At 48.3% G+C, this 16,943-nt stretch overlaps 1 protein-coding gene across 1 annotated transcript in view; it reads right to left on the reverse strand.

Annotated features, from left to right (window-relative positions):
• Positions 1-16,460, reverse strand: part of FBN3 (fibrillin 3) — a 169,788-nt gene extending 153,328 nt beyond the window's left edge. The window contains 3 exon segments of the mRNA XM_039324520.1: positions 8,438-8,533; positions 9,644-9,745; positions 16,421-16,460. Of these exon segments, the coding sequence (XP_039180454.1) occupies positions 8,438-8,533; positions 9,644-9,745; positions 16,421-16,460 (238 nt within the window).
• Between the last annotated feature and the right edge of the window lie 483 nt (positions 16,461-16,943).

Genomic DNA, 16,943 nt, shown 5'->3' on the forward strand with positions numbered 1-16,943 from the left:
TGCATAGATTTTGCAGGTGTCTCTGGAGACACTCCTTCACGCAGGCCCCGGTTGTCCCAAAGGGGCTTTATTTTTCCTTCAGGAGGCAACGTGCTTTTGCTTTTGAGGGAGGTTAGCCCAGAGAAGGAAATATTAAAAGGGCAGAAAAATATATTTTTCCTCCAAAGGACTTTTTTAAAACCAACCCTGGCCCCAAATCGATCTCTCTGCCCCGAGCGAGAGCTAGCCCCATACAAATGCAGATGTAAAACCATCAGAGAGTTGGAGCCAGAGCAATCAAGAAGACAAAGAGAAGATCTGCATGCCCCACCCAAACTCTAGGAGTGTTAGCCCAGTGGTTCTCAACCTTTTTAATGCTGCGACCCCCCCAACCAGTCGTAAGTCGAGGACTACTCAACCGGTTGTAAGTCGAGGACTGCTCAACTGGTGCAGCACTGTTTGCAGAATGGGACTTTTGGTGGGCTCAGCAGGGCAGAGACAGCCTGGACAATTCCTATTGGCTTTGGAAAGCCAAGAGAATTAGACTCTATTCAAGAGAGTCTATTCTATTGGCTTTCAAAAGCCAACAGAATAAAAGGGAGTAGCACAGCCAAGGAAAAGGGGGGAAAAAGTGGCAGACTGCGTTGTTTGGCGACCCCCGTGAAATGGTCGTTCGACCCCAAATGGGGTCCCGACCCACAGGTGGAGAACCACTGCACTAGCCCCATCACCTGGGAAGCAGGATATGATAATAGGATTAAACCACAGATATCAAGGCCTAGACAAACACTCAGAAACAGCCTCAAGGTTCACGCCACAGGAACAGGAAACTATTCCAAACAAGGCTACAGGGGGTATAAAAACCTACTGCCCACATGCTCAACTCCTCTTTCCTCTCCTCTGCTCTTTCTGGCAAGGACCATCTTTCTGCCTCTTCAATAAACTGTAACCTTCTTCCCAAAGCAGTTGCCATGTTGCTTATTTATTCCCGGCTTGGATGAACCAGGATGAAGACCTACTTCTGACACTTTGAAGACGTTTCGCTTCTCCTCCAAGAAGCTTCTTCAGCTCCGACTGGATGGTAGAGAAATGGAAGGATTTATACTCCTTGCAGACAGCTGGTCGTTTGCCTTCTTTTAGGGCAGTGTTTTAGGGGAAACAAACATTGGGGAAACAAAAGGACCACTTGACAGGCGCTTGGCACAACAGAGGAGAACCAACCCATCGGGAGCAGAGTCAGCCGTCCGTCTGCATTTGAAAGACGAAGTCCGCTCTTTTGAAGACGGGAAAGTCCACATTTTGGACAGAGAGGACCGCTGGCTTGCGAGAGGGGTCCAAGAGGGCATCTGGGTCCAAACTGAACAGCCCTCTCTCTCAACAAACGGAGGGGGGATACGACAATGTCCATCTGCAGTCTACAACACAATCCTTTCGAGAGTTCCAAGAAGGCTCCACACCGCTTTGCACCCCTCAGGTGACCCTGAGGACACAGAGATAAACCTCCAAGGGGTCTCAATGACTCTCAGAAAGAGTACTAATGACCAGCTGTCTGCAAGGAGTATAAATCCTTCCCTTCCCCACCATCCAGTCAGAGCTGAAGAAGCTTCTGGGATGAGAAGCGAAACATCTTCAAAGAAAAAAACAAGAAGGTCCAGTTGCTTCTGGGGGGGGGGGAAGCATCTTTGGAATATTTTGCAGATATTTTTGCAGATATTTCTGGCCCATTTGTCTGAAATGGTCCAGGGTCTCCTGCCTGAGCAGGGGGCTGGACTAGAAGACCTCCAAGGTCCCTTCCAACTCTGTTATTCTTTGATAGGAGGAAGAAATAGGAGGAGATGCCTGGGTCAGGGTCTTCCCTCGTCCAGCAGATCTGCCTTCTTCAACCGGGTGCCCTGCAGATGTTTGGGACTGCAAGGCCTGCCCCCTCCCAGCTCCAGACCGTACCAGCTGGGTTTGATGAGAACAGTAATCTAAAACATCTGGAGGGCTGCAAGGAGACCCTGACTGTTAAGGAGGGGTATCTCTCTCTTTCATTCTCTCTCTCTCGTTCTGTCTGTCCTCTCTCTCGTTCTGTCTCTCTCTCTCTCTCTCTCTTTCTCTCATTCTCTCATTCTCATTCTCTCTCTCTTTCTCTCATTCTTTCATTCTCTCTCTCTCATTCTCTCTTGTCTCATTCTCTCTCTCTCTCATTCTCTCTCTCTCTATTCTCTCTTTCTCTCATTCTCTCTCTCTCTTTCTCTCTCTCTCTTTCTCTCTCTCTCCCATTCTCTCTCTCTCTCTCATTCTCTCTCCCATTCTCTCTCTCTCTCATTCTCTCTCTCTCATTCTCTCTCATTCTCTCTCTCTCATTCTCTCTTTCTCTCATTCTCTCTCTCTCTCTCATTCTCTCACTCTCTCTCTCTCTCATTCTCTCTCTCTCTCATTCTCTCTCTCTTTCTCTCTCTCATTCTCTCATTTTCTCGTTCTCTCTCTCTCTCTCATTCTCTCTCTCTCATTCTCTCTCTCTCCCATTCTCTCTCTCTCTCCCATTCTCTCTCTCTCTCTCTCTCTCTCTCTCTCCCATTCTCTCTCTCTCTCTCTCTCTCTCTCTGGGAGCTGAGAGTCCAGCAGGCAGAAACTATGCCTCTGCCTGGGAGAAGCTGAGGAGGCTTTGAAACGTGATCCCTCTCTCTCCTCACACAGCCAGGGCTGGGTTTGTTTTGGCAGAGGCAGCCCAGCTGTGAACCAGGTTTAATCTCAGACACCGGAAATGTCTTCCCATCCAAAAGAGTCCTTTTATATGCGCAAGTTTTCCAAGAAGACCCCATCCTTCCAAATATCTCAAACCATCTGCAGAGAGTTAAATAAAGCTGCCCTATTTCAGCAGCGGTTTAAGGCGCGCCTGCACAAAAGCCAGTCTCGGGGAGTTCCAAGGACCACCGTCTGATAACAGTAGCTTCAATGGATTGTTCTCCCTCTTGCTTTCAGGTGGGATTGTGTTTCAAATTGTGTTCTTGCAACTTTCTGCGGCGTTTCGCCCCTGCATAGAAACTCTGTTAAAGGATAGAGAATCAAATCTGTTCAATCCTCAGCTGCATTAACAGAGGGATAGAATCAAGATCATGTGAAGAGTTAATACCACTTTACAAGGCCTTGGTAAGGCCATACTTGGAATCCTGCATCCAGTTTTGGTCACCACGATGCAAAAAAGATGTTGGGACTCTAGAAAGAGTACAGAGAAGAGCAACAAAGATGATTAGGGGACTGGAGGCTAAAACATACAAGGAACGGTTGCTGGAATTGGGGATGTCTAGTTTAACGAAGAGAAGGATAAGGGGGACATGATAGCAGTCTTCCAATATCTCAGGGGCTGCCATAAAGAGGGAGTCAAGCTGTTCTCCAAAGCACCAGAAGGCAGGACAAGAAGCAACGGATGGAAATTGATCAAGCAGAGAAGCAACCTGGAACTAAGGAGAAACTTCCTGACAGTGAGAACAATTAACCAATGGAACCACCTGCCTCCAGAAGCCGTGAATTCTTCAACATTGGAAGTTTTTAAGAAGAGACTGGACAACCATTTGTCTGAAATGGGATAGGATCTCCTGCCTGAGCAGGGGGTTGGACTAGTAGATCTCTAAGATCCATTCCAACTCTATTATTATGGATCATCGCACAGTCAGCCAGATGCTCAGACTGGATTTGGCATTTTGTCTACCTATCAAGTCTTTACCCAGGACCTGGGATAAAGTGGATGTGGAAGTTTGATGGTATTACAGGTATCGTCGCAGGATGGAAGCAGTTCCTAGTAAGGCCGCCTTTTGCAATTGACTAATGGGGAATTTGTCAATGCCAATGGTGTTCAAGTGGTGCTCCAGTTGTTTTGGGATTGCACCCAAGGAGCCTATGACTATTGATACTACCCTTGCTTGCTTTTGCCAGTCTTTCTATTTCTATTTGTAGGTCTTTGTATTTTGTTATCTTCTCCAGTTCTTTCTCGTCTATTCTGGTGTCTCCAGACACTGGCTGATTAAATAGGCAGCCTTGGCTCTTTTATGACTTGTGGACTTCAACTCCCAGAATTCCTGAGGGACTGTTCTGGAGTGTTGGCTATTTCTGCCAGCTTGGTATCATCTGCAAATTTGATGAGTTCCCCATCTATCCCTTCATCCAAATCATTGATGAAGATGTTGAAGAGTACTGGGCCCAGAACAGAGCCCTGGGGCACCCCACTACACACTTCCCTCCATATAGATGCAGTTCCATTGAGGACCACACGCTGAGTACGGCCGGTCAGCCAGCTACGGATCCATCTGGTGGTGATGCTGTCTACCCCACATTTTTCTATCTTATCAAGTAGTAGGTTGTGATCTACTTTATCAAATGCCTTACTGAAGTCCAAGTAAATTATGTCCACAGCATTCCTCTGATCCACTAATTTTGTCACTTGGTCTAAGAATGCAATAAGATTTGTCTGGCATGATCTATTTTTGACAAGCCCATGTTGGCTTTTAGTAATGACTTTGTTTGCCTCTAGGTGTTCGCTGATTCGTTGTTTGATTATCTTTTCCAGGATCTTCCCAGGTATTGAGGTCAGGCTGATAGGTCTGTAATTTCCTTTTTTTCCTTTTTTGTAGATGGGAACTACATCAGCTCTTTTCCAGTCCTCTGGTAGTTCCCCTGTGCTCCAGGATCTTTGAAAAATATAGTTCAGTGGTTCTGAGATCACATCTGCCAGTTCCTTGAGAACTCTGGGGTGTAATCCATCTGGTCCTGGAGATTTGAACTCGTCTAGGCTGGACAGGTGCTCACTTACCATTTTCTTGCCTATCTTAACTTGCGTTTCTATTCTGTTTTTTATGGCACTATTTTTGATAGGTTGGTCTGTTTATTCCCTTTGTGTAAAGACAGGTGCAAAAAAAGAGTGAAATAGTTCTGCTTTCTCCCTGTTGTTTGTCACCTTCTTGCCACTTTTACCCACTAATGGACCAATTGTTTCCTTCACTTTTTTCTTGTTTTTTACATGTTGAAAGAAGCTTTTTTGTTATTTTTGACTTTGGTCGCAAGCCTTGGTTCATTTTGAGCCTTAGCTTTCCTCACTTCATCTTTGCAGGCTCGGGCTATTTGCTGATATTCTGCCTTAGTTGTGTGTCCCTCTTTCCACTTGTTATACTTGTCCTTTTTGTCTTTCAGTTTATCAGAGAGTTTTTTATGCAGCCTTGCTGGTTTCTTGCAGCCATGCTGGTCTCTGCTCTGCACTTTTTCCAAGGTCTCCATTGGACGATTGCTCTCACCCCTGGTCCTTCTCTTCATTAAACTAGACCAGGGGTAGGCAAGGTTGCCTACCCCTGAACTAGACATACCCAAATCCTGCAACCGTTTTTCGTATGTTTTAGCCTCCCGTCCCCTGATCATCTTTATGGCTCTTCTCTGCCCTCTTTCCAGAGTCTCAACTCTTTTTGTATATTGTGATGATCAGAACTGGATGTAATATTCGAAGTGTGGCCTTACCAAGGCTTTGTAAACTGGTAGTAGAACTTCACTTCATCTTGATTCTGTCCCTTCTATTAATGCAGGGCTAAAGGCTTCTTGGAAAGCAAGCAAGGAGATTCGGGGAGGGGGGGAAAGGGGAGGGGTCCTGCAGAGCAAATCTACACATGTTTAATCCAAAGTACACATGGATTAGGCTCCTATTTGTTTTCCGTTGGCATTTCATCTAAGGCTTCTCTCCCAACGACGTCTGAAACTCAGGGCTGTCTGGAAAGGGGGATTATTTATATAAAGCTCCTTGCTTCCATCCTGCAGGTAAATGGTGTGGGTATGTGTAGGCATGCACAGGCTTTTTTTTGTTATCCTGGTTCAGCCAGATTGCAGATGACTCACAACATCCAGCCGTTCACGCCCAGCTACGCTAAGCGCTCTGCATTCAAAAGCTCAAACCGTTTGCCTTTCAAGTCTGGGTTTGCAACCTGAAATGGGAAATCATTTGCTTTCAATGTTTCTTGGCAAAAAATATCTATGGATATACAGAGCAAGAGAGAGGTCACTGCCTTTCTTTTAATAAGCAAATAATAATAATAATAGTAGTAATAGTAATAATAATAATAATAATCCCCCAGTGAGACACTACACCCCCAGTGAGATACTACCTTGACGTGGTTGTGGGGCTTGTGTACTCTGAGGAAGATGAGAGCTATGCCAGAGGTTCAACCATACTGGACAGATCTCATCAGAGGAGTCAGACAAAGAGTGTCTCTCCCATAAAAAATATGGTGAGACGTAAATTGCAGAATGCCATACCGGCTCGGACGTCGCCCGGGTTAACAAGGTCCGTGCTAGATATTGGAGTTCCTGGATATCTGGTGAAAAATGGGTTACAGGACTCAGGACTGTTGGCTGAGCAACCAGGGCCAGCAGCTGCAGAACTACTGGAAGAAAAGGTGTTTACCCGTCGCAGATACACAGTGATGGAAAACAAAGAAATAATGATCTGTTACTACAGATCAAGTCCAACAAGAAGAGGATATCTAAAACGAATGCACCAGTTCTGGAAAGAACAACATCCAGAATCAGAAATAACAGAACAGAGACTAGCAGATCAACGCCGATTTATAACACGAAATAAAGTATTCACAGAAAGAGAATTGGACGAACTGCAAAGGTTTACCCAGGGCAAAGAAATCAAAGCCTTACCAGAAGTAATTCAGAATGTAGAGGCAAACCAGGGGGAGTTGGCAGTGAAGGAATCCAGCAGAGATATACAACTGTTCTCATTTGGAAACCAGGCACCTCTTCCTCAGGAAGAACAAAACCCTCTAACTAAAGAAATAAAAGAATTGAAACAAAGAATAACTGAGCATCTAGAACAGCACAAAAACAACAGAATAAGGCTACCTGCATTGAAGCTTGTTCCAAAGAAACAGCTAGCACAAGCATTAAAAGATGCAAATACTGCAATATCAAGTATAAGCACCAATTCACTGCAAGAAACAAACCAACTAATGTACAGCACAGCTGCAGTTATAACAGAATACCTGGGATGCAAAATCAACAAAAAAGAAAAACAAACAAACAGTGCACCAGAAAAATGGAAGGTTAGACTAGAAAATAAGATCAGCAAGTTAAGATCACATGCAAGCAAGCTAGAACAGATGAAAGAAAAGAAGCTGAAGAACAAGAAGACCAAAGAATACCTAATCAAGAAATACCACTTAGAAACAAGGAAGATCAAGGAAGCACTGGAAATAATAAAGCAACAAATAACAGCTATAGCCAGGAAAATCAGTAGATATGAAGCTCGAATTGCAAACTATAGGCAGACTGATTACAAGCAGCAGCATGACAAAGTAGCAACAATGGTGCATTGGAAGATCTGCAAAAAATATCATTTGCCTGTAAGCAAAAACTGGTGGGATCATAAAATAGAGAAAGTCATAGAAAATGATAAAATTAAACTGCTCTGGGACTTCAGAATTCAAACAGACAAGCACCTGCAACATAACACCCCAGACTTAACACTTGTCGATAAGAAAGACAAAAAAGTCTGGATAGTGGACGTGGCAGTGCCTGGAGACAGCAGAATAGACGAGAAAGAACTGGAGAAGATAACAAAATACAAAGACCTACAAATAGAAATAGAAAGACTGTGGCAAAAGCAAGCAAGGGTAGTACCAATAGTACTAGGCTCCTTGGGTGCAATCCCAAAACAACTGGAGCACCACTTGAACACCATTGGCATTGACAAATTCGCTATTAGTCAATTGCAAAAGGCGGCCTTACTAGGAACTGCTTCCATCCTGCGACGATACCTATAATACCATCAAACATCCACATCTGCCTATCCCAGGTCTTTGGTAAGGACTCGATAGGTAGACAAAATGCCAAATCCAGTCTGAACATCTGGCTGACTGTGCGATGACCCATAATAATAATAATAATAATAATAATAATAATAATAATAATAATAATAATAATAATAGAACCCGCAAATTCTTAAATTTCCTTGCTGAGAAAATTCAGTTTCTCAAACCCGGAAAACTTAAGATGTGTGGACTTCAACTCCCAGAATTCCCAGCTGAAACCGGAACCAGCATTTAACTCAGTTTCTCAAACCCAGAAAGACATGTGGACTTCAACTCCCAGAATTCCCCAGCTGAAACCAGAACCAGCATTTAACTCAGTTTCTCAAACCCGGAAACCTTAAGACGTGTGGACTTCAACTCCCAGAATTCCTCAGCAAGCATGCTGCCTGGGGACTTCTGGGAGTTGACGTCCGAACGTCTCCCTTAATCGCTTTCTAGACCCACCTTGCCCGTTTTTGAGCCCCCTCGAGATGTCCTAGGGCAGGGGGTCCCCCTCAGCGCCCCAGACCTAGAAGAGGGGGAAGCTATGGGGATACGGGAGATCTTGCTCAGAGGATGGAACCGCAATTGGGGCAGGTGAGTGACACAGGATTGCCTTCGAACGGGTTCGGCTCGCCTACCTCTCTCGCACTGGGGTCCTGTGAATCCGTACACGCAGGCACAGCGGTTGGGCCCGATGCACCGGCCACCGTTTTGGCACCCTCCTTCGCAGATAGCTGGGTGAGAAAGAGAGAGAGAGAGAGGCATAAATCAGGAGGTGAGCTTGGAACAAGGCTGGGAGTCGCAGGAAGATGGGCTTTGGGGTGCCTCTTCTGAATGTGTGTACGGGTGAAAAAGAATGGGGGGGGGTGATCTCAGAGGAAAAGAGCTCACCTGATAGGGTTTCCTGCCTGAGCGGGGGGGGGAGGGGATGGACTAGATGACCTCCAAGATCCCTTCCAACTTTATTGTTATTGTTATTGTTTTTGTTGTTGCTGCTGCTATTATTATTATTATTAAATACATGATATAGTCATGCAAGGATCAACCTAGTAGGGACAACCTATTCTCCAAAGAAACCTGAAGGCAAGAAGCAATGGGTGGAAACTAACCAAGGAGAGAAGCAACCTGGAACTAAGGAGAAACTTCCTGACAGTGAGAACCATTAACCAGTGGAACAACCTGCCTCAAGAAGCGGTGAATGCTCCAACACTGGAAGTCTTTAAGAAGAGACTGGACAGCCATTTGTCCGAAATGGTATAGGGTTTCCTGCCTGAGCAGGGGGTTGGACTAGATGAGCTCCAAGGTCCCTTCCAACTTTATTGTTATTGTTATTGTTTTTGTTGTTGCTGCTGCTATTATTATTATTATTATTATTATTATTATTATTATTATTATTATATACATGATATAGTCATGCAAGGATCAACCTAGTAGGGACAACCTATTCTCCAAAGCCCCTGAAGGCAGGACAAGAAGCAACGGATGGAAACTAATCAAGGAGAGAAGCAACCTGGAACTAAGGAGAAACATCCTGACAGGGAGAACAATTAACCAGTGGAACAACCTGCCTCCAGAAGCAGTAAATGCTCCAACACTGAAAGTTTTTAAGAAGAGACTGGACAGCCATTTATCCGAAATGGTGTAGGATTTCCTGCCTGAGCAGGGGGTTGGACTAGATGACCTCCAAGGTCCCTTCCAACTTTACTACTATTACAGGTGAGACGGGAAATTCAACCACTCAGGAAATGAGCTCCAGGTCCCCCTTGAAATGGCTCCCCCCCCCGGAGCAGGGCGGCGCCTCCGGGCAGGGACGCCCGCGGTTGGGCGGAGGCTCTGCCACTCACGTTGGCCGCAGTGGGCACCGGTGTAGCCCTTCTGGCACAGACAGGCCTCCTCGTCGCAGCTGCCCCCGTTCAGACACTTGGCGCCGCAGGACGACGACGGGGCTGCGGGAGGAAGGAGGAGAGTCAGTGGGGCCAAGGAAATGGGGAGGGAGGAAGGGAGGAGATGGAAGAAGAGAGAGAGAGAAGGAAAGAGGGAAGGGAGGGAGGGGAGGACAAGAGGGAAGGAGAGAAAGAGAGAAGGGATGTAAGGATGGGGAGGGAGGGAGGAGAGAAGGAAAGAGGGAGGGAGGGCGATAGGGAGGGAGGAAGAACAGAAGGAAAGACAGAGGGAGGGTGGGAGGGAGGAAGAACAAAGAGAGGAGGAGATGGAAGAAGAGAGAGAGAGAGAGAAGGGAGGGAAGGGCAGGGAGGGGAGGAGGGGGAGGACAAGAGGGAAGGAGAGAAAGAGAGAAGGGATGGAAGGATGGGGAGGGAGGGAGGAGAGAAGGAAAGAGGGAGGGAGGGCGATAGGGAGGGAGGGAGGGAGGAAGAACAGAAGGAAAGACAGAGGGAGGGTGGGAGGGAGGAAGAACAAAGAGAGGAGGAGATGGAAGAAGAGAGAGAGAGAGAGAAGGGAGGGAAGGGCAGGGAGGGGAGGAGGGGGAGGACAAGAGGGAAGAGAGAAAGAGAGAAGGGATGGAAGGATGGGGAGGGAGGGAGGAGAGAGAAAGAAGGGAGGGCGATAGGGAGGGAGAGGAAGGGCGACATAGGGAGGGTGGGAGGGAGGAAGAACAAAGAGAGGAGGAGATGGAAGAAGAGAGAGAGAGAGAGAGAGAGAAGGGAGGGAAGGGCAGGGAGGGGAGGAGGGGGAGGACAAGAGGGAAGGAGAGAAAGAGAGAAGGGATGGAAGGATGGGGAGGGAGGGAGGAGAGATGGAAAGAGGGAGGGAGGAAGAACAGAAGGAAAGACAGGGAGGGTCGGAGGAAGAACAGAAGGAGGGAGGAAAGAAGGAAGGAAGGAACAAGGGAGGAGGAGGCAGGGAGGAAGGAGGGAGGAAAGGAGAGAGGAAGGAAGGGAGGGAGGGAGGGAGGACAGAAGAGGGAAGGAGAGAAAGAAAGAAAGAAAGAAAGAAAGAAAGAAAGAAAGAAAGAAAGAAAGAAAGAAAGAAAGAAAAAAGAAAGAATAGAAGACCAGGGAGGGAGGAGGAACAGAGGAAAAAGGGAGGAACGAAGAAAAGAAGGAGGAAGGGGAAAAGGGAGGGAGAACAGAAGAAAAGAAAGAGGAAAGAAGGAAAGAAAGAGGGCTGAAGAAAGGGAGGGAGGCAGGAGGGAGGGAGGGAGGAAGAAAGGAAGGAGATAGAGAAATGGATAGGCGAGTAGGAAGAAGACAGGGGCGGAGGGAAGGCAGGACTTTTGCAAACCTGTGTGTGTGTGTGTGTGCGCGCGCGCGTGTGTGTGTGTGTGTGTGTGTGTGTGTGGACTTTTGCAAACCTGTGTGTGTGTGTGTGTGTATGTGAGCTTCTTTCAGACTCCAGACTGCCCTCCCTCAGGGTTGAACAAGGGTCCCATCTGCCCTCCGGATCTTTGGGTTGTTTTTTTTTCCCTCTTTCCAGATGTGAAGGTTGCTAAGGTTCCAGTCCCCAAATATTGACTGGAGGAGCATTACTGCGGTTCCCCCCCCCCATCCCTTTTTTATGGGTCCCCAACCCAAGGCCCCCTCCCCTGCCTGAATGGATGGGTGGGGCAGCTGGGGGGGGGAGGAAGGGAGGTCTCCGTGGCTGTAAAAAATGGGGGACCCCCCCAAAAAAATGTCCTCCTGAGAGTGTCCTCCCACCAAATACCCCCCCATCGGCAGATGGACGGACCGGATGGATAGGACATGCGGTCATCGTTTCCCGGACGAACCCCCACCCAGCCTCGAACCAGGTTCCCCATCTGCTCCAGGGCCCATGTGTCCCAGCCAGCCCCCCCCCTTCCTTGAGCAGAGCCCCCTCCCTGAAATCTAGACCTGTTGAGCTCCGGGACGTTTGCCTTCGAACTTTCTCAGCCCTGAAATCCCCGAGTGGTCTCCCATCCCTCGCTAAGCAGAGCTGGGCCTCCTCATCTCTCCTGGGAGTCCTCAAATGTTCGACCCACAACGGAGCCCCAAATGTCTGCTGTGAAGTGAGACAGGTGTTGTGAATTTTTTTTTTTGCCCCATTTGATGACTTTTCTCGCTGCCAGTTGCTAAGCGAGCCACTGCGGGTGCCGTGTTAGCGACACGGTCGGTAAGCAAATCCGGCTTCCCCCCGTTGAGTCTGCTCGTCAGAAGGAATCACGTGACACCCCCCCCGGACCCCGCAACCCGTCATAAATACCCGTCATAAATATTTGGCTCACGTGATCCTGGGCACGTGGCGACGGTCGTTAAGCGGGAAAAAAACGCTCCCGAATCATTTTTTCCCCCCCACTGTCATCATAACTTTGAATGGTCACTAAATGAACTGCTGTAAGTGGAGGACGGCCTATGTTGAGTTGGGCCCAAGTTGGCCCGGAGCCTCTTCCTCTTCCTCCTCCCCCCCCCCCCGTGGGTTGGCCAAGGGTGGGTGTGCAGCCGGGCGGCTTCCTTGCCCCCCCTTTGTGGCAGCCTCAGCTCTGGCTGCGGTGGGAGGGGGCTGCGATGGGCAGGGGTCTCGGTTAGTGGCCAAGGGGGGCCCTCAGCAGCGGCCCAGCCCAGCAAGGCCCCCTGTTGGCGAGCTGTGAGGTTTCACTCAATAGGCGGTCTCCTGTTTAGGCCACCTCTTGGCCACGGAGGCCCACGAGAGACTCGGGGGTCCCGGGCAGTGCCCGGCCTACCTCGCAGGGCTGTCCCAAGGTCGCTGCGACTGTCCTCGACACAACCGTTCATTTAGTGACCGTTCAAAGGTACAACGGCGCTGAAAAAAGGGACTTACCCGCATTTTCCACCCTTAGCAACTGTTGCTAAGTCATGTGATCAAAGTTCGGACGCTCGGCAACTGACTCGTGTTTATGACGGTCGCGGTGTCCCTGGGGGGGGGGTCACGTGATCTCCTTTTGCGACCTCCCGGCAAGCAAAGTCCACGGGGAAGAAGCCGGATTCACTTAACGACCCCGTCACTAGCTTAACCCCCCCTGCGATTCACTTAATGACTGTGACAATAAAGGTCATAAAATGGGGCAAAAACTCACTCAACAACAAAGGTCTCGCCATAAATGTCGGGCTCCGTTCTGGCCGTAAGCCGAGGGCAACCTGTACCCTGCAGGGGATTTTGAACACGCAACCACGGGGACAGCGCAACGGTCGTAAATGTGAGGAAAGGGACTTAAGTCACCTTTGGGGGGGGCCTGTTTCGCTTCAAATGGCCGCAAAACAAAACGTCGTAAGTCGAGGACTGCAGGTACTTTAAGAGAAGCCCTGTTTTGCATCCAAGGGGCCCAGATCTGCTGTGCCTGTGTGTCTGGGTGTGTCTATCTGTGTGTGGTGTCTCAGTCTTTGTGTGTCTATCTGTGTGTGTATGTTTGTGTGTGTGTCTCTGTGTGTCTGTGTTTGGTGTCTCTGTGTCTGTGTGTCTATCTCTGTGTGTCTGTGTTTGTGTATCTATCTCTGTGTGTGTGTCTGTATTTGTGTGTGTGTGTGTGTGTGTCTCTGTGTCTATCTCTGTGTGTATCTCTATTTGTGTTTGTGTTTCTCTGTCTATCTCTGTGTGTGTCTCTTTGTGTGTCTTATCTCTGTGTGTCTTATCTCTCTCTGTGTGTGTCTCTTTGTGTGTGTCTCTATTTGTGTGTGTGTGTCTCTCTCTCTGTCCCTCTCTCTCTGTGTATGTATCTGTGTGTCTCTATTTGTGTGTGTGTCTCTGTCTATCTTTGTGTCTGCGTCTCTATTTCTCTCTCTCTCTCTCTCTCCCTCTCTCTCTCTCTCTCTCTCTCTCTCTCTCTCTCTCTCTCTCTCTCTCTCTCTCTCTCTCGTGTCTATCTCTCTGTGTGTGTCTATCTCAGTATGCATATGTGTGTCTAGGGGTGTGTGTGTGTGTCTGTGTCTCTCTGTGTGTGGGTCTCTATCTGTGTGCACCTATCTCTCTCTGTGTGTCTATCTGTGTGTGTCTATCTGTATGTGTGTGTGTGTCTGTGTGTCTCTCTCTGTGTCTCTATTTGTGTGTGTGTGTCTGTGTCTATCTTTGTGTGTGTGTCTCTGTGTGTGTGTCTCTCTTGTGTCTATCTCTATGTGTGTATCCATCTCAGTATGTATGTGTGTGTCTAGGGGTGTGTGTGTCTGTGTCTCTCTGTGTGTGGGCCTCTATCTGTGTGCACCTATCTCTCTCTGTGTGTCTATCTGTGTGTGTCTATCTGTATGTGTGTGTGTGTCTGTGTCTCTCTCTGTGTCTCTATTTGTGTGTGTGTGTCTGTGTCTATCTTTGTGTGTGTGTCTTTGTGTGTGTGTCTCTCTTGTGTCTATCTCTATGTGTGTATCCATCTCAGTATGTATGTGTGTGTCTAGGGGTGTGTGTGTCTGTGTCTCTCTGGGTGTGGGTCTCTATCTGTGTGCACCTATCTCTCTCTCTGTGTGTGTGTGTGTGTGTGTCTATCTGTATGTGTGTGTGTGTCTTTGTGTGTCTGTATCTTTCCACAACCAGGAAGCTAGCTCCCCAGGAATGTTATTAAATCCACCTGTCCATAATTGCTTCTCGTTGGTGACTGGTGGCCAGGAATGGAAACTCCATTTGAGGAGGGTCTCGGTTTCCCAGCAAAAGGGGAGGGGGCAGCCCCCCAACCCCTTTTCTCACGCTGCTCCTGCAGCTCCCAAGATGCTCTGGGTCAGCTCAGGCCCCCAAAGCGAGCTGGTTTCGGCCCTGCCGGGGTCTGCCTGCCCTGGGTCTCATGGCTTCCGTCCACGGCTTCTTTCAGTTCCCCTCCCTCCCAGCCACCCAGCCGAGGACCCTATGGAATGCAGCCCCCCCCTCCCCAGCCCCCAGCCCCTTCCCCGGCTCAAATTCCTGGCATTGCTGGAAGATTGCAAACATCTGGCATCTGCAGCCGAGCCAGCCCCGTGGAAGAGACCAGTGGGAAGGGGGCAGGGAGGCCGCCCCCCTCCCCAGCCCCACTGCCCCCCTCCCTGCAGCCAGGATTAAGGGGGGGGGGAAACCCAGATCTTGATGTATTCAATTCAGGGGAGGACTTGTTTTCCAGTCCTTCCCGTTCCCAAGACATTTATGAGCTGCAAGTTGAAGCAACTTGCTTGAAATTTTAGTGAAAATGCAGCTGAATCTCTCTCTCTCTCTCTCTCTCTCTCTCTCTCTCTCTCTCTCTCTCTCTGTGTGTGTGTCATTTAGCAATTGCTTTAAAAAAGAAAATCAGAATCCCCCCCCCAATAATCTGTTCAGAGAGAGGCACATCCTGAAAGAAAAGAGGCACCCAGCAGACCATATTAGGAGATGGTTAGAATGACGATTGGTTTTGCACCGTCCAGCCAGATGTTCAGGCTAGATTTGGCATTTTGTTACCCACCTCCTTCCCAAGGACCTGGGATAAACAGATGCGAATGCTGGATGGTACTTAAAGAGTCCCATGGCAGGATGTCAGCTGATCTGAGTCAAGCTGCCTTCTGCAATTGACCAGATGGGGAATCGGTCAATGCCCGAGAGTGTTCAGTGCTCCAGATGTTTCGGGGGAAAGTATCCAAAGAGTCTATTATTATGGGTAATATTTAGGGATTTGTGGTGAGACAGGTGGCAAACAAATTTAAATAATAATAGTAGTAGTAGTAGTAGTAGTAGTAGTAGTAGTAGTAGTAGTTATGTTGCAGGTGCTTGTCTGTTTGAATTCTGAAGTCCCAGAGCAGTTTAATTTTATCATTTTCTATGACTGGGGTCATAAAATAGAGAAAGTCATAGAAAATGATAAAGTTAAACTGCTCTGGGACTTCAGAATTCAAACAGACAAGCACCTGCAACACAACACCCCAGACTTAACACTTGTTGATAAGAAAGACAAAAAAGTCTGGATAGTGGACGTGGCAGTGCCTGGAGACAGCAGAATAGACGAGAAAGAACTGGAGAAGATAACAAAATACAAAGACCTACAAATAGAAATAGAAAGACTGTGGCAAAAGCAAGCAAGGGTAGTACCAATAGTCATAGGCTCCTTGGGTGCAATCCCAAAACAACTGGAGCACCACTTGAACACCATTGGCATTGACAAATTCGCTATTAGTCAATTGCAAAAGGCGGCCTTACTAGGAACTGCTTCCATCCTGCGACGATATCTGTAATACCATCAAACATCCACATCTGCCTATCCCAGGTCCTGGGTAAGGACTCGATAGGTAGACAAAATGCCAAATCCAGTCTGAACATCTGGCTGACTGTGCGATGATCCATAATAACAATAATAATATTGCAGACAAGGGGAAAAAAAGTCTGCTTCCTTTATAACGTCATACCCGGTGATGCACGAGTGGAAGAGAAACAGCTAGGAAAAAAATAATGAAATATCGTGATTTACAAATTGGAAGTGGAGCAACTGTGGGGGAAGAAATCAATGGTGTATAAACCAATAGTAATAGGACATGTTTTGTTTGTTGTGTGGTTCTTTTCCCCTCTTTTTTTTTTTTTGCGCGTGTTTTCAATATTTGGGTGTTTTGCATTTTGACTTTCCTGGAACGAGCTAAGGAAGGATGCAAGCGACAGCAGATGTCCCGAAGATGGACGGAAGATTGACAGGCCCTGTCAGGCACGCACGCACAAACACACAAACACACAAAACCACAAAAGCAAGCAGGCCTTTTTCTCACCTCCTAGAGCGCCGCAGTTGGGCGAGAGCTGCCCACTGGAACAGGTGCACATGTTCGGCCGCGAACAGAAGCCGTCGCCGCAGGAGTTCCGGCAAATGGCTGTCGGCAAAGGAGACGGACTTGAGTGCCCAGGTGGTGGGAAATGTGGGGGGTGGGTGGGTTCGAGATGGTCCCATCCCGGAGCTTCCCCCTCGGAGCAAAGGCTGGGCTTGGGTGCGAGAGGAAGCCCGGCTGGCACGCAGGCCAGTCTGGGATGGTTGAAGATGGAGGAGGCAACGTCGTCTCCCGTTGAAGGTGCGGTGTTCCCAAACGGCTCCTTTCCCCACAACTCCGCGGAACGGCCACTGGTCCATCCGCACGGTCGTTCCGGGGAGAGTGGGAAAGCACTCTGCAAACGCCCGGGTCCTGTCCTGTCCTTTCTTTTCCTCTCCTCTCCTCTCCTCTCCTCTTCTCCATCTTCCATCCCATCCCTTCTCTCTTCCTTTCCTTTCCTTTCCTTCTTTCCTTTCCTTTCCTCTCATCTTCTCCATCTTCC

The sequence above is a fragment of the Crotalus tigris genome, unplaced genomic scaffold, assembly GCF_016545835.1.
Source record: "Crotalus tigris isolate CLP2741 ecotype Arizona unplaced genomic scaffold, ASM1654583v1 scf7180000024302.2721777, whole genome shotgun sequence".
Taxonomy (NCBI): domain Eukaryota; kingdom Metazoa; phylum Chordata; class Lepidosauria; order Squamata; family Viperidae; genus Crotalus; species Crotalus tigris.